Source organism: Chinchilla lanigera, unplaced genomic scaffold (assembly GCF_000276665.1).
Source record: "Chinchilla lanigera isolate Chin_1 unplaced genomic scaffold, ChiLan1.0 scaffold00009, whole genome shotgun sequence".
In the NCBI taxonomy this organism is placed as follows: Eukaryota; Metazoa; Chordata; class Mammalia; order Rodentia; family Chinchillidae; genus Chinchilla; species Chinchilla lanigera.
In genome coordinates, this window is record NW_004955410.1 from 14,746,104 (window position 1) to 14,770,567 (window position 24,464).

Below are 24,464 nucleotides of genomic sequence, written 5' to 3' on the forward strand. Positions count from 1 at the left end.
AAAAAAAAAAAAAAAAAAAACTTTGGCTAAAGTAAGATATATTTTTAAAATTCAAATATAAAAAGTACTATATTACTATAATCAATTCAAAACTGAGTCTTCAAAACTCATTTAAAGTTCTTTATAAAGCATATGTTTGTGACTCAATAGTATAATAATTTGCAAAAGTAACAATTTAACTAGCAATGTCCACATGGGCGAGAAGGACTCTGAGAACCATGCATTCTGATGAACGGCCGTTTAAGTGGCCTTGCATGTTTTGTACTTTTAGTTTTGGGTCTGTGCGGCATGGTGCGTTAAACCTACAAATATCAGCACAGCGAAACTACTCTTCTAGTTTTAAAGAATTCATTTAACGGCCTTACCACTCCATATTCAGTACAAAAATTTTCTTTGTTTGAAAGACTAAGAAAATACATGAGTTTTTTGTTTTGTTTGTTTTGTTTTGTTTTTAACATCAGGAGAATGTAATGTAATATGCTTTAAAATGCCCTGGACCAAATATTTTAAGAAAACTATAATTTCTCTTTGGTCAACATCTCCATAAATCCATAAGAACTTGTAGAAGTGACATAATTTATAATCTCATTAGATTTGTTTTGGAGTGAAACTCAGTTATATGAACAACCTAAATATAATCGTGGCTAATTTGAAGGGAACATTTCATTTACCTGCAGCTCCCAGCAAATAGAAGCAGACAGAGTCTAAAGCCTCAGTGAGGAATAGGCAGATGCACTTCTCAATGAGGATTAAATGGCTTTAAAATGGTTTGGTCAAAGCTTTTCAACTGTAAATAAAATCACCAGAGGTCAAAGTAAAGCTTCAGCCTAATGTAATTGTTAGTTTAAAGTAGGTTCTAATTAATAATCATTATCTTAAAGAAAATCAGAACTGGCAGTAGAAAACTAAGTCCAATCGTCCACAATTTGACAAAGCCTTATAATTTCCTCTTTCCTTCCACTGATTTCCTAATTTCAATCTATAATAGCAATATACTTGTCTTAATATGGAAAATTTTTTAAAGGGGGACATTACTTAATACAAATTTAAATTAGTGGGAACATTCTATATTATTTCTTCACCAAAACTGATGTTTCTTTATGAAAATATTTTAATTTTGAAATATACCCATGTTTATTTTAATATGATCATTTTAAATAACCGTCATGGAAAAGAAATTTGTGTTTTCTTCTGGTGCTGGGAATTAAACTGTATGGTCTGAGCCCAGGGCACTATACGTGGTAGGCAAGTACTCTACCACAGAGCTACACTCCTAGCCCTACCTAAGAAATTAGAAAAGTGTGTCTTCCTAGGAGACAGGGTCACTACTAAAATATTTACATTCTCTTGAGCCCCCACATTCTAGGAATCACTCATATCTTTTGAAACCTGGTAACTTTAGAAAAACAGCAAGGATGATTGGCAGAATGGGCAGGTCATCATTAGTTGAGCTAGACAACAAGTGTAACTTACTGGAACTTGTTGTAAGTGTAACAAGTGGAACTTAGCTGGAACAGCACCTGCCTACGAGTTTTAGGAGTCAGGAGAAATACTTGATGATCCCACCCAAATTCAGAGGAACAAATCCAATCATTCTGAGGCAGCACAATTCTCATCAGCTAGCCCAAACAGCCTGCTCTGATGTCTTTTCAAATGCTCTGCCGACTAGGAACCTTGGAGACATCATGTTGTCACTTCTGGCTTTTGGTCGTTCACATAAAAATAATTCAAGAATATCAGTGATTTATGTCCCTCACATTTAATTAGAACATTTGACCCATTAGAGGTGAGCATGAAAGACATTCAGTATTTCAGTCCCTGAATTTCTCTGACAGATGTGGTGAGTTAATTCCATGCAGCAGGATCTAATGCACATCCAATCAATTCTTGGTTCCTAAGGACTCTCACATCAATACACTTCTTCATCTTTTCATTACTGCCGCCTCAGTCTAGGGCCTAATCATCTCCTACTTGAACCAATACTCTCATCACATAATTTCATTCTCTATGTATAGCTTATTTCCAATTTAATCTTTCATTCATAATTTCCCAAATCAGTCTTGCTAAGATGCTTTTTCTAACTTATTACTCTCCTGCTCAGAAATGTAAATGGGTTCTCAGGGCTTTCTAGATCTGTTCAATTATCTGGCCTTCGTATTCAAAGCCAAACATAACCCTTAACCAATCTTTCTAAAGTTTTCTATTACTGCCAGGTGTAAGGATGCAAGCGTGTAAGTGCAACACTCTGGGAAGCTCAGGCAGGTCAACATGCAACTCAGTCTGGGCAATTTAGCAACATACTGAAACCTCATTTCAAAGAAAAAAGAGCTAGAGATGTAGCTTAGTGCAAAGGCTCTGTTTTCAATCCTCAGTACCACCATCACCACTACAATCACCACCACCACCACCAAAAAAAAGAACCAAATACACAACAGTTTACACTTACTAACTCACTAATCAGGGTTTGACAAACTTTTCCTACAAAACCCAGATACTAAGGACTTTGTTTGTGGCCCCTAAGTCTTTGTTCCAAGTACTGAACTCCACCCTTGCAACAGGTAAACAAGCAATACTCAACATGAAAATCAGAGTTTGGCTGTGTTCCAACAGAACCCTTGCTCCCCCTCCCGCTTCATCTCCTTCTTCACAAAAATACGCGTGGACCAGATTTAGCATAAGAGCCACGATTTCTTGAATGACAGTCTAGAAAAACCTTTATTCTCACAAGTTGGTCATTAAATTGTGTCACAAAGCAGAGGCTGAACTGTATCCCTAGTTCTAGGAACACAGGCATGCAGGATAAATTAGCTCCTGTATATGCCTTGTCCAAGTTGATAGTCTTCACATCAAAAACTACTCTACAATTACACTGCCTGTGCTGTGAAGGATACCTGACTCAGCCAGAAGCAAAGTTTCACGATGGCATAGCTCATTTTTATCATGGTAAGGGCAGGCAGAAGATAATGTAAAGAGAAGAAATGGAAGTGTGTGTCAAAAGACAGAAGTTAAAAAGAAAAAACCTAACAGTGAATTTAGAAGATGGTCAAGGTGTAGGCAGGCAAGGATAAGGAGGAAAGATGAATCCAGAAAATGTGTCTGGGGACAGATTCAAAAGGGTTTAATGCCATACTAATGAGGTGACATTAGTTTCTTTGAGCTCTTCCACCCTCATTCCTGAATAGAAAGCACTGCTTTACATTCTGGCATTTTGAGAAACCCACATATCACAGATGTTATAAAAATTGAATGCACCCCTATATTACCCAAGATCTGGTTTTTAGCACCAGAAAAATGTGACTTCATAGCCTTGATTATTTAGTATTTACTCTTAAACAAACACCCATAAGGGCCCCGACAAACGCTTTTCCACATCTCTTCTTTTTTAAACAAAAGGTGACTGAGTCCAAATGCCAGGAAAGTTTGCAGCTGGTTGATCACAGGAGGATTGCTGCCTTGGGGCAGACATAAACACTTAGCTGGGAAAAGAAGCAAATTAAATAACTTGACAAGCCTTCTTCTCAGCATGAAGGCAACAGATTTTTGCTAATACACTACCATTTGCCAACAAAGCTGAGGGTTATGCTTTAATGCCTGTATGATTCAAATCACAGGAGACACCACAATTACACAAGGCTGCAGAGCAACCTTATAATGAATACTCAGCAAATTGTATCACTTTTAAATTAGTGTATACGTGATTCAGGCTTTAACATACAAAGACCATGACACTGACTTTTATTCTAAAATCATGTGGAAACTGAACCCTAAGTCTGTAAATAGACTTGCTTTTATTAAAAAAGTAATAAATACAACTTTTGTGTTAATTACTAATCATTTGTACTTTGCCTTTTAATTAAAAAAAACACATTTTGAGATTTTACAAGAACGTTTTTGCAAAGATTTGAAAATAGAGTACAAATTATGGAAGTACCTTATATTTATAAAGTTAAAGAAAAGGAACAGGGGGCTGGGGATTTAGCTCAGCGGCAAAAGCGCCTGCCTGGCAAGCGCAAGGTCGTGAGTTCGGTTCCTGGTACCGGAGAAAAACAAAAAACAACAACAACAACAAAAAAAAAAAAACAAAGAAAAGGAACATATTTAACATTTCACTAACTTGATTTATAGCTACGAAATACTTAGAGGTGTGATATAAAGACCTCCATGCTCTGGGCCCCACAAATGTAAACAAAAGCCTAATATTTGTAAGGCAAATTCACTGATTTTTTTTTTGTTTGTTTTTCTCTCCGGTACCGGGAACCGAACTCACGACCTTGCCCTTGCCAGGCAGGCGCTTTGCCGCCGAGCTAAATCCCCAGCCCGCACTGATGTTAACTTTTACTAGTTTTACTCATGCAGTTATTAAAGTTATTCTATCACAATATACTTCAGATATGAAACAAACCATAAAGCATAATACATGAGTATCTGTACCCTCGCTACTCCCACCTATTAAAAACATTCATCCCAGTAAGTTCTCGGCCACTACCCTCCTCCCCTATGACATTTATTCCCATCCTTTTCAGAGGCAGTATCCTGACAAATTCCTCAAAAATGTATTTTCTGTTGCTGTCTACACAAGCTTGGTCATACATAATAATAGCCATTATACTAATAAGCTTGGATAACCGTTTCAATAGATCAGCAGATTCCTTTTGGATTTAAGTAGACAGCATCATATTCATGAAAAATAATAGCTTGGAACTTTCTTTTCTCATCCCTATCTCTTACATTGCTATCCTATCTTAATCTGCACCGGCAATGACCTTTAGCAGGAGTTGTGCAGGACAGGTTAGAGTGAGCTGTCTTGCCTTGTTTCGATGTAAGAGAGCAGGTGTCTTACTTTTCTTCACTGAGTACAATAGCTGCCTCGGTTGATAATACTGTCTTAAGAAGTAGAATGATGTGATCAAGAGTTCCTTTCAGAAAAAGTCCTTAGTGACAGGAGGATGAATTAGTGCAGAGTTACACAGGAGTCATATCACAGGAATCACTTTTATTTAGTGCAAAAGCCAAGGATGCCACGAATAGAACAAACCTCATGTTATGATTATGAGCACTATAACAAAAAAATGCATTTTCAGCTGATTCACGAAGTTAGTAAAATTTTAATACACTACCAGTTCCCAAAGATCCCACTATGGATAATGTCTAAATGCATAGTGTTTGTGGTTAACTACAAGTTCTGTACATATCTCCACTAAATAGAAAAGAATTACCCAAGTTACTAAAAAACTGGCCTTATCTTTCTTCTGCAAGTCACATGAAACTGATAAGACACTGACACCGAGCAAAATTTTTTTGCTCTGTAGATTACCCAACAAGCTCTGGAAAATATTTTCTTATCATCTTGTTTTGAAATTCTGTATCATTTTTATTTTTTCTTTTGTTATTCTCTTTTAAAATTAAAAAAAAATATTTCTAAACAAATCCATTTCCCCTGTCTACGGCCATACCACCCTGAACGTGACTGATCTCATCTGATCTCAGAAGCTAAGCAGGGTCGGGCCTGGATAATACTTGGAGGGGAGACAAATCCATTTCCCCGAATCTAATCAAAACAGAATTATAGTTTGGTGTTTTACAAAGTAACTTACATAGCTTGAGGTTTATTAAGAGAAATGAAGAGTAAGTCTAACTGGACAGTAAAAATGCAGCAGACATTTTATAAGTACATAACCACCTAAGTAAAGCAACTCAGTATCAAACCTTGAATAACAGCACATTCAATAGCAGATACTTCTCTTATAGGCTCCTCATGTTTTCTTTTATCTATGTAGATCCAATTATGTAGATACCAATTATGTCTGAGAAGTTACAATAAGGACTAAACCCTCAATTTAAAAAATCATAAAAGCTTATAAAAGAGCTAAACTAATAACCTGCATTTATTTCACTGAATCTTGACTCTTGGCCCTCTGTCAGTAAATACACACTTCTAGTAGAATAACCATGTTTCATCCTGTAACTAAACAGCCCAGAGGAACACTATCTGCCATACCAGTGAAATCTAATGACACTTCTGCTGACATTCTCCTATCTGAAAATGAAATCGTGTGGAAAGTGATTTCGACACTAGCAGAATAATTAAGACAGAGGACAAAATTTGATTTGGTAGAAGTGGAAGCTTAGACTGTCTCTGTTCTTAGAAGGAGGGAGGATATTATTAGCTTTATTAGTATATTACTTTTCTGTACTTTCTTTAAAATCATGTGCTTCTTGGGCCAGGGCTATAGCTCAGCGGCACAGCGCCTGCCTTGCAAGCGTGAGGTCATGGGTTCGATTCCTGGTAGCAAACAAACAAAAAAAAAATGCAACCAAAGTGAAGCAGTTAACTGAGGGATTCTTTGGGAATTTTTGCTGTATGAACATTTATCTGTTTTGAAGATTGCTCCAGAGAATGGGCTCACTTCTGAGATTTGGCTATCTGTGGTTATACAGATTTTTTCATTGCCATGACATCTCTTTTAATTGGTTTTAACCTTTTCTTTAAATGTATACCTTTGTCTACACTGATCAAATGAAAATTATATCTAAAAAATATGGGGTTGCTAGGTTTTTGAACTATTAAAGGGAACTGAGAAATAAATTGAAAAATAAAACATCAAGGTAAAATTTTATGACTTTAGGAACCATAGCGCTGCTGTTATCATTATTTTGTGTAAAATATAGATTATTTTAGTTCCTAACAAACATTATAACAAATAAGCATGCACTGTAAAACAACCAGAAAATATAGCCAATTAAAATGTAAGCAATATTTTTCAGAAAATGTGTGAACAGAACACGTTACTCGGATCCTGTCAATACAGTCTAATGATTTTTTTTCATTTGAAAATGGCTGATTTTAAAGAAAAGCTACTCTAACAGCACTACAGAATTTACTCACGAAAAGGCTGCACTTCAAGAATAAATAAAATATCTGTTCATTCTCCTATGTCCATACAGTTTAAGCAGAATATTTTCAGTGCAGCTGAGAGCTATTAACCACTCCAGGCAAACCCTACTTCATTCACAAAGCATGTAGCACCTACAGTGCCTTACCTGATACAAGATTTTACCAAATGGCTATTATTGCCACCAACTTTAGAATATCCTACCAAATGTTCCTAGGAGATTTCACAGAGTTTTCTTACGATGTTTCAGTACACAGATACACCGCTCGTTTAAGAGGCTCTGCACACCATCAGTCGTGGGGGATTTGTTACACTGCTGTGACCACCTCATGGGTCGCTTTCCCTCTCCGCTATCCTTCTCCCAGGGCAGGGATAAACCTCAGGCGTCTCTGTACCTGTGACATCCTCCCTGCTCCTTCTGGGCACCAAGGTTCTGCTCAGCCTTGGAAAAGCTCGCGGCAAGGATTAGGCAGACTCACAGGCCCGGCACACCCTTGTTATCCGTGATTTGAGTTTCTGCTCTTACAGTCTCTGAATACTTTAACTATTTCCCTAAGCTCCATCTCAATGTCTTTCTTAGTTATAAGATCCCAATAATAGCAAAAGGACCCTTTTTTTGCCCTTCCTGGGATGCTAAAATCTTGTTCCTGCCTTAACCCTATATTATATTCTTTTTTAACCAAAAATGAATGAGGTAGGAAAACTTTTAAAACACGTACGATGTTACAAAAGCTCTTAAAATGTCCATTTTCCACATAGATTACCTCTTCTTACAACCTCTCTCCCACTAATGTAATCTTTATTTTATCTGATCCATATGCCAAATCAAGGTGACACAAAGCAGGCTCTCAAAAATGTCTTTACGGCCTAAATGAAAGGCCTTGCCGGATGTGGAAGTACGAACTTGACTTTTCTCCTTGACTTTTTCACTTGTTTCTAAAAAGTGAAAACTTTTCATTTCCTGAACTCCAAAAGGAATTTTATACAGTTTTAATCTTTATTTTCCATTCGTGTATACATCATCACTTTCAAACTATCAGCTCATGTTTTTTTTTTTTTTGTTTGTTTTTGGTCTTTTTGAGACAGGGTCTCCCTATGCAGTTCAGGCTGCCTTGAGCTCACTTTGTAGCCCAGGCTGGTCTCGAACTCGCAACAATCCTCCTGCCTCAGCCTCCCGAGTGCTGGGATTATAGGCGTGTGCCACCATGCCCAGCTTATCAGCTCATTTTAATTGTAAATAATATTTTTACTGCTCAGTTTTTGCTAAAATTGTTACCTCCTATTAGACATATTTCCTTCAAAATTCTCTAGGAGGCTAATATTTTATTGTTTATCAGTGAAATAAGTGACGAGCTCTGCTTTCAAGACTTGGAACTAAGAAGAATACAAAGTTTATACAACTTTTAGTTTCTATTCTCACATGGGAAAGTATATCATGGTAATTTCTGCACCCAAATTGTTCAGTTCTGCTTCACAGTCTCTGCACACAAATTGTTCACAAGGTGACACTATGACCACACACCAAAAAATCAAAATGCTTTTATACATCTTGCAAAGATTATCTTTTGCCTTAAAATATTGAAACAAAAAAATGTTTCTTCTAATGTCCTTTGATTAAAGTGATTAAAATAATTTTTTATTTTAGATGCTAACACTTGAGTTTTGATTTATTTTTACATGCTAGAAATTCTATTATAGCACTTTTTCTCCTGATGAAATTTTATGCAGCAATAGTGAAAGTATCTCAGTGGTTCACGACTTAAAGGTAGGTAAAAATAATGCAAAAACTTCAAAGGTAGAAGCACACAAGCTAAATGGAGGCTATGGAAAGAAGCATCTTTGTGCTTTTACCAAAAGAACAAATATCTATGAGAATAGACATGTACTGAAATGAATATTTATAACAAATGTAAGTAAGAAATACAGCACATATTTTTAATTGATGAGTCCACTAATCTCAAGTAGTATTTGAAAATTCATAGCTATGTGTACATACATACAGATACAAATAAAATGTTTCTTTGTATATTCTGTAAGCAAAATATTCATCAGTATCTGCAGTAATTAGTTGTTTCTGGGTGCAGGCAAAGAAACTGACTATTTTTCAAAATGTACTAATATTATCTACATGGACATAGTGGTGGTCAAGGGAGAAGGATCAATTTCTTTCACTGGGCAAAAGAATTACTAAGAGATACGCTTACAAAATTAGCACTATCAGGCATCTTTACGATCCAATAGAATGGACAATTACAATTTGAGAAGAAACTTAGAAAATATTTCTCACTCTAAAAATTCAAGATGAAGTCATAAATTACTGAATCTATATTAGATAAAGGGGATAGTTTCCATTACTTTGTAATAATTCAAGAGGTTTATAATAAACATATTTCATAGAGGTATTATTCATAATTGAAACATCTCATATCCAACCACATATGTGATATTTTTGTCTTTGTCCATAATATCATAAAACATTTTTATAAAACTTAAGCACCAGAGTTAGAATCATTTACTTTTAATCATCTTTACCCATTTTTAAAATAACTATTTTTTTATTATAAATGCAATAAACTTTTTGTAAATCATTTAAAATACAGAGAATTACAAAGGTATAGAAAAGAACTAGCCACAGGCATAACAACTGGAAATAATTAACACTTATAGTCAGATCTTTATTTTTATATATTCACTTAATAGCATGCAGATCATATCATTGATAGTTTTTAGTAATTATTTAATATTTTATTCTTGGACAAACCATATTTTATTTGCTTCTATGTTAGTTTGCTTGAGATGTTCACAAAAATTTTATTATACGTGTGTATCTGTATACTTTCTCATTTTAACAAATATTTTATTTAAAATTGATTTATAGAAGTGGAGAGAATCTTTCCTTTTTTGTAAGAAAGTATAAATCCATACAAGTTGTGGGACTGAGAGTTCCTAATTATGTAATTTTCTGTTCCATTATATCAACTATGTTTGTAAGAGAATAGACTAGTTTCTTCCTGTGTCATCTTTAACAAATTAAAAGTTTGGGTCTTTGATGATAAGCTACCTAAGTTCTCTCTCTTCACATAATGAGTTACATTACTATAAAGTAGTATTAGTATGCACCAACAATTTACCTTTCATTCATGAAATTATTCAACCACCTCTCAAGTCTACATATCCAAAAGCAAATACAGAAAGCAAATAAACTTATAAAGAAATGAACAGGGAAAAAAATAAAACAATCCTGCAAAAAACAGAGTAAGATATTCTATTTCTTCATCTTCTTTAGTGGATTACAATTAAAGTCTACTTGAATACAGAGAAATTCAGTTCTATAATGATTACCAATAGGCAGCAACTTAAAGCAATCTAGGTAGACTCTATGATAAAGCATATTATTGTTCAAAGAGTTAAAACGTGCTAAAACTAATCTGACACACTTTTGGAGTAGTAAGAGAGAAGTTAAGGTTAAAATTTTTAACCTCTTTCTATAGACAAGATAAGCACTCTAGACCATCCTGACTACCGAAGAATAGGTTGTTAATGTCAAATAAATGCATTACCTACTTGCAAAGGAAGAAATGTGATCAATACCAGGAAAGCCTGGAGTTCACCAGCCTGCTATGCAGAAACTCTACCATGCTAATTGATAGACAAAAATCTTTCACAGAGAATCTTATAGTAATATAATTTTCAAGACTACATTTTAAAAGTATTAAACTTATACTTTTGTTTTTAGAATTAGAAAAACATTTAAATAATGAACAAATTATCCAGATAACTATACGCTGATAAAAACTGGACTAAGAAATCTCCATACTCAAATATCACAGCTTAGCATTACATAAGAATTGAGGGGATTTGGGGTGCTTAAATTCTTCCTCTATCCATTTAAAACTAGAAAGATCACTGTGAATATGCTTTCCTAATTATATTTCTAATGGAACATAAAACATGAGAGCCCATTCTAAAATAAAAATATATGCAACAAAACTGATGAAATACAGATAAGTTAATACATGACGTGAGAAATGTTTCCCTTCATTCTAGAAAAAGTAGAGCATCTAACTTGTGCATGTAAAAATAATATTAGCTTTCTGAATGAAAATTGATAGCTTCGTCCAGCTCATGAATCAAAAGCCAGTCTGTATAAATATTTTTGTCCATGAAAAAGAAAAAAAAAGAATCAACACATTTCCAAGTGATTTTGACTCAAATTACTTCTGACTCAAATTACTGATTCAAGTTGAAACAAACAAATAGATTTGCACTACTAATGTAAGGCAAATGGCATTAAGCACTACAAGCCATATAGCAGTTCTTTGCATGCTATAGTTTCTTACTGTAATAGATACAGTGAGATTGTCCTTCACATGCTATTCTTTTTCTTTTTTCTTTTCTTAAAAGATATAAGTGATGGGATATTTGCACATCTGAGACACTTTCGTGTTTATATTCATAGTTCAATAATTCCAAACACCACTATTAAGTACACAGCAGAAATGGGGGGATTGTGAGAGCTATACAACAGAGAGGACACACTTGGGGTGGTGTGCAAGTCCAAGGTCCTGGCCATCCAGTCCATCCTTTTCTCACCCAAAGAAGAAAGTATAGCGAATACAATTGAGTGAGAGAAACATTAATTCCATAAATAACATTACACCTATTTAATAGAATTACAAAATGCAAATCAATTTCAAATTTTAGGAAATCATTATTAGTAACTAATTACTCACCATATGCCTCAGAACTAATAGAAAAATAACATTTTTAACACTTCGTTTCACAATTACTATCCTAACCAATCAAACACAACTAACATTCACTCACACTTTAAGATGGACTTTAACAACAAGGTGATGCAGAAATGAGTTTCATCTTATTTATGCAAGAGAAATAAAACTGCTTTTAGGTAAGTTATTTTTACTTTCAGGTTTCTACTAGATTTTCTCATAACAGACACTTCTGCTACTTTACAAATGACATAAAAAAATTCCAACAGTTTCAGGCTTTGACTCACCTTTGGTATATGTCACAAAGATTATATTTCTACATAATTACAATTCATAGGCAAGTAAAGGCCTTAGAAGTTTTTAAATTATATTTATAACTGGAAAGAAGAACTATGAATAATCTCCTAACATTTCCCAACATTTATCACACATTTATTGCTATATGTTATCCAAAGTTGAAGAAAAGTAGTTGCTTCCTTATGGACAGTATTACTGAACTCTCCTGCATGATCTATAAAAGAAATCATTTAATCCTACTAAAATTTCACATTCAATTTTTGACAATGCTGTGAGGATAAGCTTTTTTTCACTCATTTAAAGGTGTTCACTATTGTATCATACATATACAACGATATGGATATGCAGCTTTCAGAAAATCTAATGGGTAAAGCCAAGCTTTTTTTTTTTTTTTTTTTTTTTTTTTTTTTTGGTTTTTCTCCGGTACCGGAAACCGAACTCACAACCTTGCGCTTGCCAGGCAGGCGCTTTTGCCGCTGAGCTAAATCCCCAGCCCCAAGGCCAAGCTTTTAAACACACTAGATAATTGAAACTCAGGTACAGGTGCCATTGACTAAAAGAGTCTTCATTATACATAATGTGTTACTGCAGGCATTCATAAACAAATGTTTTATGTGTGTTAAAAATGAAACAATCCCTACAGTATCAGGTTAGTCACATATTTTATGGACTATAAGCATGGAATATGGTATATCTGCATACCAAAAGTGCTATAAATTAAAATGCTAAATATGTTACTTAAACAAGGATGGCAGAACATGCCACCCCCAAAGATGCCACGCTGCCACAGAGATTACTGCAAGTTTAAGGCACTCAGAAATCAGCAGCTGCAAGAACAGCTTATGAATTTCTGCTTTTCTTCCTGAAAAGGGGCTCCTATCTCATGTGACAGGAGCCCTCCCTCTGGAAGAAGCCAAGAAACATTCTTTGATGGTGAGTCATAGCTGGGAGAATTCAGTAAAACAGACCTTGTTAAAAAATAATTCTTATCTTCCTTTAGCCTCTTACATAAAATACTTTTCCACAATTACCTCTCTTTGTTCAACCTACCACAAAACTAAGAAGGTCTGTCACATCTTTAGGTCTTCACTTCTGTATGAAAACTCCTGTTCCTTGTAAAACTTCTATTAAATTTATATGCTTCTCCTCCCCTTTAATCTGTCTTTGATCAGTTTAACTCTCAGGTCAAAGTAGCACCCAAGGAGGGTAGAAGTAAAGTTTGCCTCTTCTAACACTTAAGAATATGATCACTATTACACTTGCATTTTCAACTAATGATTTAGAAAATTAACGCCTGTGTCTTTACACATTATATCTGCTATCCATTAAGTGAAAACATAAGCTACAAAGCATTCCTATGGGGGAAATAAAGATCTTCCAAGTGGGACCAGTCTGACAGCTGGAAGCTGCTTTTAGTACAGTCATGCTTGGTGATCAACTGCTTCGAAACTCATCTAATTCAGTACTCGACACAAAACATTCTGTGCTGGTACCTGTTTGTATGGCACTCAACCCACAAGCCCCTGACTCCCTGCCCTTTCCAGCCAAAACAGCTTGTTTACTTGTCATTCTGGGGACTCTTCACATCAACTGAACCAATTAGCAATGAGGACAGAGGCACCACTGTAGTCATGTTTAATTGTGCAGGTTCTTCTCGATATGTGTGCACATGCACGCACGCACACACATACACGGATACACATGAACAACTGTGAGCTTATACATCTATCTATGATATTTAAAAGAAACTATTTGAAGTGTAACCTATTCGTTATAAAATTCCCAATTTGTCTTGGCCTTATTACCTGAGAAAATATCAGACTTTTGTTCCCACATTTGAAATCAAAAATCCCATATTGGCAACGGGACGGGAGATGACTTACCGGTCCGAAGGAATTACTGTCAAAACTGTGTCCGTGATGATCACCTTCGACCCAGATGTGACCGCGGGGAACTTTGACATACCGGTTTTTGTGTCCCATGGTTCTAGGAAGAAACAAGGGAGACACTGAGACAAGCACAGAAAGGAATTCCGACAACTCAGCACACACATTTCAGAAGGGCAGAAATGACATAAAGACCCGATGGGTTTGAGTCATTTCTGGGGAAATGACTTAATTTCTTATAACTTAATTAAAGTTAATTAAATAAATAACTTATTAAATAATTAATTAATAAATAACTTAAAGTTAAGTGACAGTGTCAAGTGAAAGGAACGAGACACACAAAAGTATCACATGGTTTCTCTTATATGAGAAATATAAACAAAGAACAACATAAAAGACATAATAGGAAAGAGGGAGACAGATCTTTTTCAATTGGAAAGGGGACCAAGAGATGAGAGCAAGGAGGAGGGATGGGAAGTGAAGAAAGTGAGAAAAGAATTAGGATCTACAAGTATTAACTTCCTACAAGGAATGTAATGATCATGTACTGCAAACATGTACTAGTAAAACCAAACATTTAAAATGATATAAAAGATACAACAGACAGGTTAGCTGTATAACTGGTCCATAACCTCATTTTTAAGTAAGATGTGCTTAGGTTACTATAGACCTATTCACATTAATTTTTAAATTTCTAGAAGTAGGCATTTTGTGTTTAAATAGAATCCACTAGCAGCAAATACAATGTTTTGCTAATTAACTACAATATATAAATAGGTACTTATGAAACTGAATAGATGCTAACAAAATACAGATACATTTATTTTCTAACATTTGCTTGTATACAAATATTTTTTTTTCCAATTTACTCATGGAAAGCTACAATCTTCATTTTTCTCAGTTAAACCTCTCAAAGTAACCAACAACATTTTATAAACTCTTTCTCTAGAATTCAGGATTTATAAGAAGAAAAGGAAGGAAAAGAACGTATATGATTTCCTGTGAGATAGAAACAGCATCATTTGAAAATTTTTGGTGAGCACTAAAGTAATCTTAAAAGCAAAAAAAAACCTAGCAATTTTGAAATTATTTAAAGATCAGTGATAGATAAAGCACATTTAATAGAACATTCTATATTCTTAACGCTGGCAAGAAAAGGAAAGAAAGATAGGCTTTCTCACACAGTGTCAGTGGTAATATAAAATGATAAAACCTTTTAACCTGTATTTCTAATTTGGATCCATTTTGGTAAATTTTAAGGACTAAAATGTTCATATCTTTTGAATTAATTATTCCACTTATAGAAGTTCAATCTAAAGGAATAATCAGGAATACGGACACGTATTTGTTAACAGAGGTGTTCAATCGGGGATTTGGATAGCCTCCCTGACCATTTTACCTAAATGTCCAACAACACGGGGTTGGTTAAATAAATTCTGATTCAGTAATTTTTAAAAAAGAGATTGAAATAGAATAAAACATTATCTCAATCCCAGAACAATAAGTTCTTTTTCAAGTGGAGACTGCTTTCCTTTTTTCTTTTTTTCTCTCTCTAAAGCACCCTGGAAAAGTGCCTAACATAAAGAGAATTTTCAATAAATGTTTGCTGAATGAAGGAATGAGTGAATATCATTCCCAAGGTAATGATTTCAGAAACTGAGCATGCCCTTCTTTCCTTTGATGTGGAATCTCTGTAAGACCAGTTTTGTTAGCAAGTCGTATACATACAGAAGAATCCGTAAAAAGGAAATTAAACATAAATTGGTGCTATAGAAATTGAAACTATTCATTATCTGGATGGTTATTAATTCCCAAGATAATTTCGGTGTTGAATTACTTTGTTTTAGATCAGTAAGTCATCCATGCAAGGAAGCAAAGTTGTGGCCATTAGACCCCACAGTACATTAATGACTGCTGTTTATTTTTTAATTACCAATGAAAAGAAGGTGTTCAGCTTTTCAGAGAAAAACAAAATCAGTTGAACACATTTTACCATCATAGACTTTGTAACAGGAGCATTCTATTAAAACCAATTAGTTCCTGACATCACCACTGCTTTTATCATGAAATTTTTTCTAAGAATTAATATTCCACATGAAGTATTAATGACGAAGAGAAGATCCTGTTACTTAATTGTTAGAAACCCATAATCCCCAAATAAATCCAAGTGTTTGTTCACCTTGTTAGGCTGGTATTTTGGACAAATACTTGGAAAGAAAATGATTTCCAATTTTGTCTCTCAAATAACCATTCAAGGATCATAGGTTGTATATGTAGGAAAAACACACAGAGTTTGTTACTATTACAGTTGTTATTATCTTAGAATATACAGTATTACCCATGGATAATTGTGAACAACTGCGTGCGTGCATGCGTGTCTGTGTGCACACGTGTGGTACAGGTGCATGTTCACAGTGTCTAGCGCTGTCTCAGCAGATCAGAGAAATGTGGGTTTCTGTGGATGAAGCAGTTTCTAACCGACGTTTGCATGCAGAGCGCTAGATTGGGAGGGCAGCAAGAAACCCGGCGCCCTGACCCTCGCTTGCCTCTTCCTTCCTGAGCCTTTCAAGTTAATTTAACATGAACGTCTTTGTTAGGAAAGTTGCCAGCAAGGACCCCACATCGTCTCAGCCTCACAGCAACTTGAAATGTTCAGTAGTTACTACCTAGAGTGCCGGGTGGAGAATTCTGAGGACTCCAAGAAGCTTTGTGGGTGAGAATCCCACTGCTTGTTCATGTCTGCACCGGGCCCAGAAATAGCAAGGGACAGCATTCCTCAGTAAAGTCAGGTAACAAATAATGAGAACATAAATAGCAATGATAATAATCACAGTAAGACTCTCCTCATCAGCACATTGCAGTGATGGAAGTGAAGGTGCTTCGGGAAATTGGACACATAGACTACATTTTTTGATTGTGGGAGAAAGATTTTTTTAAAGTTATAAAGTAAATCCAATGCAAAATCATTTCTACAATGAAACAGTAGAGTTTAAGCCAAACGTAATCTTCTAGAAACCAGAGAACGACACAAAACCCAGACTGAGTTTCAGTGATATGAACGAAGGAATCAAAACACTTGTGTAAGAAAATGAGAGCATCGTAAAAGTCCCAGAGACAGTTGTACATTCCCTTCAACTGACCATCTTACCTAAAAAGTTTAAGTAGATCCTTTATCACATTATTCTCCAGCCACTTCTAACGCTTGTGTTTGTGGGTTTGCTTCCTCTCTATCTCCCCCTACTAGAATGCAACCTGCAGAACTTTGCTTTTCTTACTCAGTTCAACAGGGAAGCCCAGAGCCCAGAAGAATACATTACACGAAGTGCTCAACAACTGTTTTTTAAATCGATGAGCAAGTGAATGAATAACTGAAGAGTGAAAAATTCTGCAAAATTCAGTGGAAAGTACACAGATTCTAGAAACAGACTAAACCAGTTTTATTATTTATACCATTGCTCACAAGTAATCTTGCGGGAGTTACTGGCATTTGGCCCAGCTTGAAAGGGAAAGAAGAAGACACACCCTAACTGGGTTGAGAGGTAGGTTAGTAGTCAGGTGCACATTTTATAACGAGGAGTCATCCAACCTTGTCGTTCATATCCGAATTAACACTTTCAAGCTTATGCAATCTTGGGAAACTTGGTAACTCTAAGTGTCAATTTCCTCATTTATAAAACTAGGTGATAAAAGCAGCATACATTAAACACCTGTTAAATGGATCTTTTTATAGTTGAGAATGGTGCTAGGTAAAGCTCTGAATATATTTCTGATATATAGTCAGAACCCAGTAAACAGTGGGTATTATTCTATCATCTTCCTTGGTCCATTATTTTCTTTCATTTTATGATTCAGAATGTGCTCAAACTCATATCTGTTAACATCAGTCTCTTTAAAATTACCTGAACCACGCTTCAATAGTTTCCTTTCCCCCACTGTCGTGCTATGGCTATGTACTATGTTTAACGAAACAAAGAATTTTCTTCTTTTTATACTTATTTCCTTCTGAGACACTCTAACATTTATACATAAAAACACTATTAGTGCATATTCAAATATGCAGAGAGTTGTAGGTGGAAGCCCAGTGTATTTAATGATTTCACCTACTACTTTTTGCCTATTTAAATGCTGCCACGCTAATACACAATGGCTTGCCTCAACACTAGACAAGTACGAAGGAATCCTTTGAGCCGAAGAACTCCAGTAAAATTCACGGCAATTGCATAACACATATTCTATTTTTTAGGTTTCAATCTAACTTTATAAAGAGTAAGCCAAAGTAGCTTTAAAAATATGATGTTAAAATATTGGGCTAGTTCCTTTTAGGGCTGCCAAAGAAATATAATGCTCCTAATAGAATTTCTCAACAGAAGGAATTTTAAATAGCTTTGTTCTCCTGAATTCACATAAAAGAAAGACAAGATAATCCTTTAGGTGATTTAACAGTTAAGTGGAGTGTCAGCCTACAAGGTTGTATGTATCTATGGCTTGCAAATAATTTCAGTTTTGACAGTCCAAAAATGAGTTCTATATGGTATTCTAAATACCTATTTTTAAAAAAGCACTAGTTTTATCAAGACAAGTCACATAGGTTTTACAAATGAAATAAAGAACAATTGCCTCCAATTGGATTTGACCTTGAAAATAGTGATTTTAAGTCTCTGACTCTTTCATGTGTCATCAGTTGAATACAAAAGTACTGTCCATGTCATTCTTGGGAGCACAGGAAGAAAATACAAACTTATTGAAAGTATTTCACACACAGTGTTAATTTAAGTAGCTTGTATTAATGATATTCGTGATAGATCATAGGTATTCATATTTACTTTTCAAATGGTTCTATTGAATTTTATTGCTGTCCAAAGCAGTGGCTGCCCTGGGGATGTTTACTGCTCCCTGAATCTTAGACCCTCGGTTTTCATTTTCTTGGAGACCCCAGGAGTCAAAAGCTCAGAGCATAGCAAAATAAAGAGTTGGAACATCTTCATTATCACAACAGTAGTATCAAGAAAAGAAATCTATTATCAGGAAAGAAAATGAAGAAACACTTGCTGATCTAGTGTTGGACTCCAAATGAGAAGATAATTTTCCCTTAAGAATCCACATTCTGTTCTCAAGTGAGTTTGGGGTTCAAATTCATACTACTTGTGTGGCATGGGAAACTTAAATCCTAACTGTAATTGGCCCTGGGCTTCCAGCAGAGGCAAATATAAATTTCTTCAGAGTTCTCCTTCAAATTGGATTTTCAAGTGTTGTATAAATAGGTCCCAGTCCAAGGAGAAGTCCACACTCCAAAATAGCAGATTTTATAAGGAAACTGTAGCCATTAGTGGGTCAGGACAATGGCTGATCAGCAGAGTTAGATCCTCGAAGGACTTCAAATATTATACTTTTCAAGTGCAGAATATAGGTTTCACATATTTAAATATTACAAATCACAGGAGGAATTCAAAACATGACTAAGGAACAATATCATATTTTAAGTGACAGATATGTGAAAAAGAACCAAAAAGAACATCAAAAAATTAAAATATATAACTAAGCAAGTGTGTTAAAAACAGATTAGTTTGAGCTAAAGGAAGAATTGGAATATACATATATATATATATTTAAAATTACTTAAAATTCATTTCAGAAAAACAAACAAATGAAAAATAGGAAAGAGGCTAAACAGAAACAGAAAACATTATAGCAAAACATAATACCACATATCAAACAGTAGAGGAAGAGAATAAGAAGAAACAAGGGAGAGGTAGTCTTTGAAGAGAAGGTGGTAGCCTGATTTCCAGGACTGATGAATGTATAATTGGACAGATTAAAGGATTAAAGTGAATAACATGATAAAAAATCACAATGTAACACACTGTAATGAAACTGCAGAACACTGAAGGATCTCTCTCAAACTTTTCAAAAAGCGGGGGCTGAGGTATTTTACCTTTAAAGGAAGTAACAAATAAATTAACAGCAGAGATCATTTGTTGGGATATAATTTACATGAAATATAGTTCAGTTCTTTTTAAGTGTATAATTCAATGAGTTTTTAAAAGCCATCATGCATAATCACTGTGAAGACCAAGATATAAAACCCTTGGATCACCCAAAAAAATGTCAAGCCTCTCTACAGCCAAATCTGCCCCCGAGCTCCCGCTTGGATCTCAGGATTCATTGCTGTCCTGCTTCCTGTGGCTAGAGTCATGCCTTTTGTTGAATTTCATATAGATGGAATCATACATTATGTATTCTTTTATTTCTGGCTCACTTAATTGAGCCCTGTGCTTTTGAGATCAGTCCGTGTTGTTGCTTACATTAGCAGTTTGCTAACCTGCTTTTTCTTCCTAGGGTACTGTTCTACATATATGTACAGCAGTTATCAGCCAATAGTTCACAGAAACTTGGGCTGTTTCTAATTTTGGGGATTTATCTAAAAGCAGCAATAAACAGTTGAGTGTAAGTATTTATGTGAACATATATTTCCATTTTCCTTGGGAAAGTAATCTGTGAGTAGAATGACGTGTCATATGTTAACAATTTGAACATTTGTCCCGACCAAAACACCTACTGAAACTTAATTGCTATTAACAGTATTAAAAAGTGGTTAGGATTTCAAGGCTCCATGCTCCTGACTAGATTAAGACCCTTATCCCAGGAGTAGGTTCATTTTTAAAAGAGTTTGGCTCCTCCTCGCTGTTTCTCTCCCTACCCTTCCTCACATTCTCTCTCTACCCCTTCTTGCATCCTCTCTGTGTTTCTTCAGCCATGGGATGCCTTCTCCCATCTTATGATGCAGCAAGAAGGCCCTTGCCAGATGCATCCCCTTCATCTTAGGCCACCCATCCTCCAAAATATGAGAAACGACCCAGTCACTTGTTACCAATTACCCAGTCTGTGTATTCTGTTACAGCAGCACAAAAATGGAATAAAATGCATGCTCAGTTTATGTTTAAACTGCCAAATCATTTTCCAAAGGAGTAGTGCCAGCAATTTGTAAGAATTCTAATTGTTCCACATCTTGCCAACACTTGATATTAGCACTCTTTCTAATTTTAGTCATGTTAGGGGCTTAAAGTGCTTTCAATTTGCATTCCCACAATGACCAATGATTCTGAGCATATTTTTCATATACTTAGTCATCATTTGAAAATCTTCTTGGGTGAAACATTCATTTAATTTTGAAAAATTAAATTTAATGGCTTATCCTATTTAATTTTAAGAATTCTTTATATAATACACATATTGATCTTCATTAGGCATATGCCTTTGCAAAAATTATCTACTCATCTCTATTTTACTTGTTTCACAGCAACAGTATACCTTCTTACCAGTTTTTTCTCCAAAGATATTTTTAACTTTAATAAAGTTTATTAATCGCTTTTTTTCTTTTATGGTACATGTTATATAAACACAAGAAATCTCTGTTTAATCCAAAAATCGCAATGATTTCTCCTATGTTTCCCTCTAGTTTTATACTTTTGAACCTCTTGAAATAATTTATGAGCCATAAGCCATGGTGTAAATTTCATTTTTTACAAATGGAATTCAAACTTTTCCAGCACCATGTTTTGAAATGACCATTCTGTCTTTGAGTTACTTTGGCAACTCTGTCAGAAATTCATTTATCATGTATCGATGAATGTATTTCTGCACCTTTACTTTGCTGCAGTGATATTTATGCCAATATCAAGTTCCTATGATTTTTGAGAAAATCAGGTAAAGTGAGTCCTCCAGCTTTCTTTTACTTCTTTTCTTAGGCCACCCAACCTCCGAAATATGAGAAACGACCCAGTCACTTGTTACCAATTACCCAGTCTGTGTATTCTGTTACAGCACTTTGGCTATTTTAGTGCTTTGGCTATTTTATTTTGGGCTATTTCTTATACATTTCCAAATACTTTAGAATCCTCTATCCATTTCTGTATGGAGTTAGCCTGCTGGGAGTTTGATTAGGATTGCATTGATCCTATAGAGAACCTTGGGTAGAAATGACAGCTGAACAACACTGAATATTCCAGTTAGTGAAAATGGCACGTCTCCAATTTTAAAGGTCTTTTTAACATGTCTATCAGTTACTTTATGAATATGACAGCAAAAGTCTCTTCTATATCTTGTTAAATTAATATTTCAAAGTGTGTTATTTTTGATGTAACTCTAATTCTTTTTATTTTTATTTATTTATTTTTTTGGTACCGGGTATCAAACTCATGACCTTGCGTTTGCCAGGCAGGCACTTGTGCCACTGAGCTATATCCCCAGCCCCTTATCTTTTTAATTTTAATTACTAATGTTTTGTTGGCACTAGATAGGAAACAACTGATTATTTTTTCTGGCTTTCTTTCTGGTCACTATATTGTCTCCCTCTGCCCTTCCACTGCAGTGAGGAGGGCATTCAGAGTGAGGGTGCACATCCTTGCCTTATCCCCACCAAAGTGAAGCTTTTCATTTTCACCGTTTAATAGGATGCCAACTGTTTGTTTTCTATAAAAGTTCTTCATCAGAGTGAGGAAGGTCCTGTATTCTTAGTTTTGCTGTGAGTTTTTATCATGAGTAGGTACTAACATGATTACATTACTGTTTTTCTTTTAACATGGTGAATCAGTGAATACAGTAACTTATTTTTAATTGTGAAAACTGCTTACACTCTTAGGAGTAACCCAGCTTGGTCATGATGAATTTGTAAACTTTTAATTCATTGAGGATGTTTACATCTATGTTCATGAGTACCATGGGTGTGCAGTTTATGGTATCTTGTGTGTTACAGTTAGTTTTTGAGGATAAAATTTTGAACTCTATGATAATGCCTATACTCCTTTTACTTGTTAGCCGTCAACATTTACTGAAGGACTACTATCAGGGTGTAGACCTGGAATATTCCCCACAAGTCTCACTTGTGGAGCCTGGTGGTGAAGAGGCAGGTCACCCAGAGGGGTGTATTTCTCCCTATTTCCCCCACATTGCCACTGCTTATTTGCTGCCATGACTTGAACAGCATTCCTTTGCCTGGCCATACCACTATGCTGCTTCCGCCTTGAAACCAGCTGTCTATGGACTGATCTGAGTGAACCTGTGAGCTAAAATACACATTTTCTCCTTTAAGTAGCAGGTGTTAGATGCTTTGGCCCAGTAATGGAAAAGCTGACTTACACAACTACTATGTGAAACAATACGGTGGTATATGTGGAGACACAAAGAGATACAGTCCTTTTGACTGAGAGTATAACTAACACCATGATTCCAAATACCAGCAAGAAAAATGGTCAATGAAATATATAATTACATGGTCTAAACTACTGTAAATGAAACTTAAAAACTGGAAACATTTGCAAGAAGATAATTGATTAGTAGAGGTATACATCAACAAATGATTGTCAAATATTGTTAATTACAAAGTTTTTTTAAATGACATTTAGTCAGAAAAGGCACGAATATTTAAATCATGAAATGAATAACAGATAAATGCTAACAGATTTAAAGGGCACTATTGAATTCAAATCCTATGTACAGAGAAAAAGATATGTTTCCCTTAGTGCATAATTTCCTTGAGAAATGGCATCATGAAATGAGGAAAATATTTTTAAATTACTTTCTAATGAAAATATACAATATACAAAAATTAAATATATTTAAATTATTTAATTTTAAAGATATTATCATTGGTTTTCTCTTAAGTAGTTTATATGCTAGCACAGTATTAATTTACCTAAATCATACTGAGACAATTTTTTTAGAAAGCACAAAGTATTATTATAATTTTAGTACAATTATAGATATTATATTAGCTAACTGAATATAGAAAAGATAACTCCAAATACTAAAGAATGTATGCAACTTTCATATATTTAAAATTAGTTTTCGCTAAAATGATGATTTATGCTATAAAATGTTAAAGGCATAAAACCATGAGGAGTTTACTTGCTAAAATGGACTCTATCATGAACAGAAAGTGACTTCTACCATTATTTCATGCATGACTTCCTAGCAAACCAATTTAAATAAAACAGTAAACTTGCAGTGCAGTTTCATTTTTTAAATCAATATTTATTATAAATGATACTATACTTGTTTACAAAGTCCTATCTAGAAATAATTTCCTGGATGTCTGCATCATTCATCATGTAGTTTTAGTTTGTTGGTCTTTTTCACGTGCTAGTTATATAGGAAAAAACACATTTCACTTGTTTTTGTTGTAAGGCCCAATAATGGTTAAGTATTTAAGGAATTATATGAATAATCTTCCACCTTTTTGTTCTGATCTAACTCTTACAACTTCAAATTTTAGTATTAAAACTTAGGCTATATTTTTATTTCCTGCAAAATTTTTCATGAAATTTTGGATCATTTCCTAATAGTAAAAAAAAAAAAAAAAGGAATGCCTCAGAGCTAAACAGCTCACTAAACAATCTTTTAAAATACCTTTTTAAAGTCAGGCATGGTTGTAGATGCCTATAATTCCAGCACTCGGGGAGGTTAAGGCGGGAGGATCATGGGCTCAAGGCCAACCTGGGAAACTTATTGACTTAGGGAAATCTGGCCTCAAGAGAAAACAAAAACAAACCAGGAAGGAAGGGAGGGAAGGAGGGGGGAGAGAAAGAGAGAGGGATGGAGGAAAGAAAAAGAAAGAAAGAAAGAAAGAAAGAAAGAAAGAAAGAAAGAAAGAAAGAAAGAAA

The 24,464-nt window shown here is 34.8% G+C and overlaps 1 protein-coding gene across 1 annotated transcript in view; it reads right to left on the reverse strand.

Moving 5' to 3' along the window:
• Immp2l (inner mitochondrial membrane peptidase subunit 2) overlaps positions 1-24,464 on the reverse strand; it is an 852,239-nt gene that overhangs the window by 178,317 nt on the left and 649,458 nt on the right. Inside the window, exon 5 of the mRNA XM_005377314.2 lies at positions 13,804-13,906. Within this exon, the coding sequence (XP_005377371.1) occupies positions 13,804-13,906 (103 nt within the window). The remainder of the gene's footprint in view (positions 1-13,803; positions 13,907-24,464) is intronic.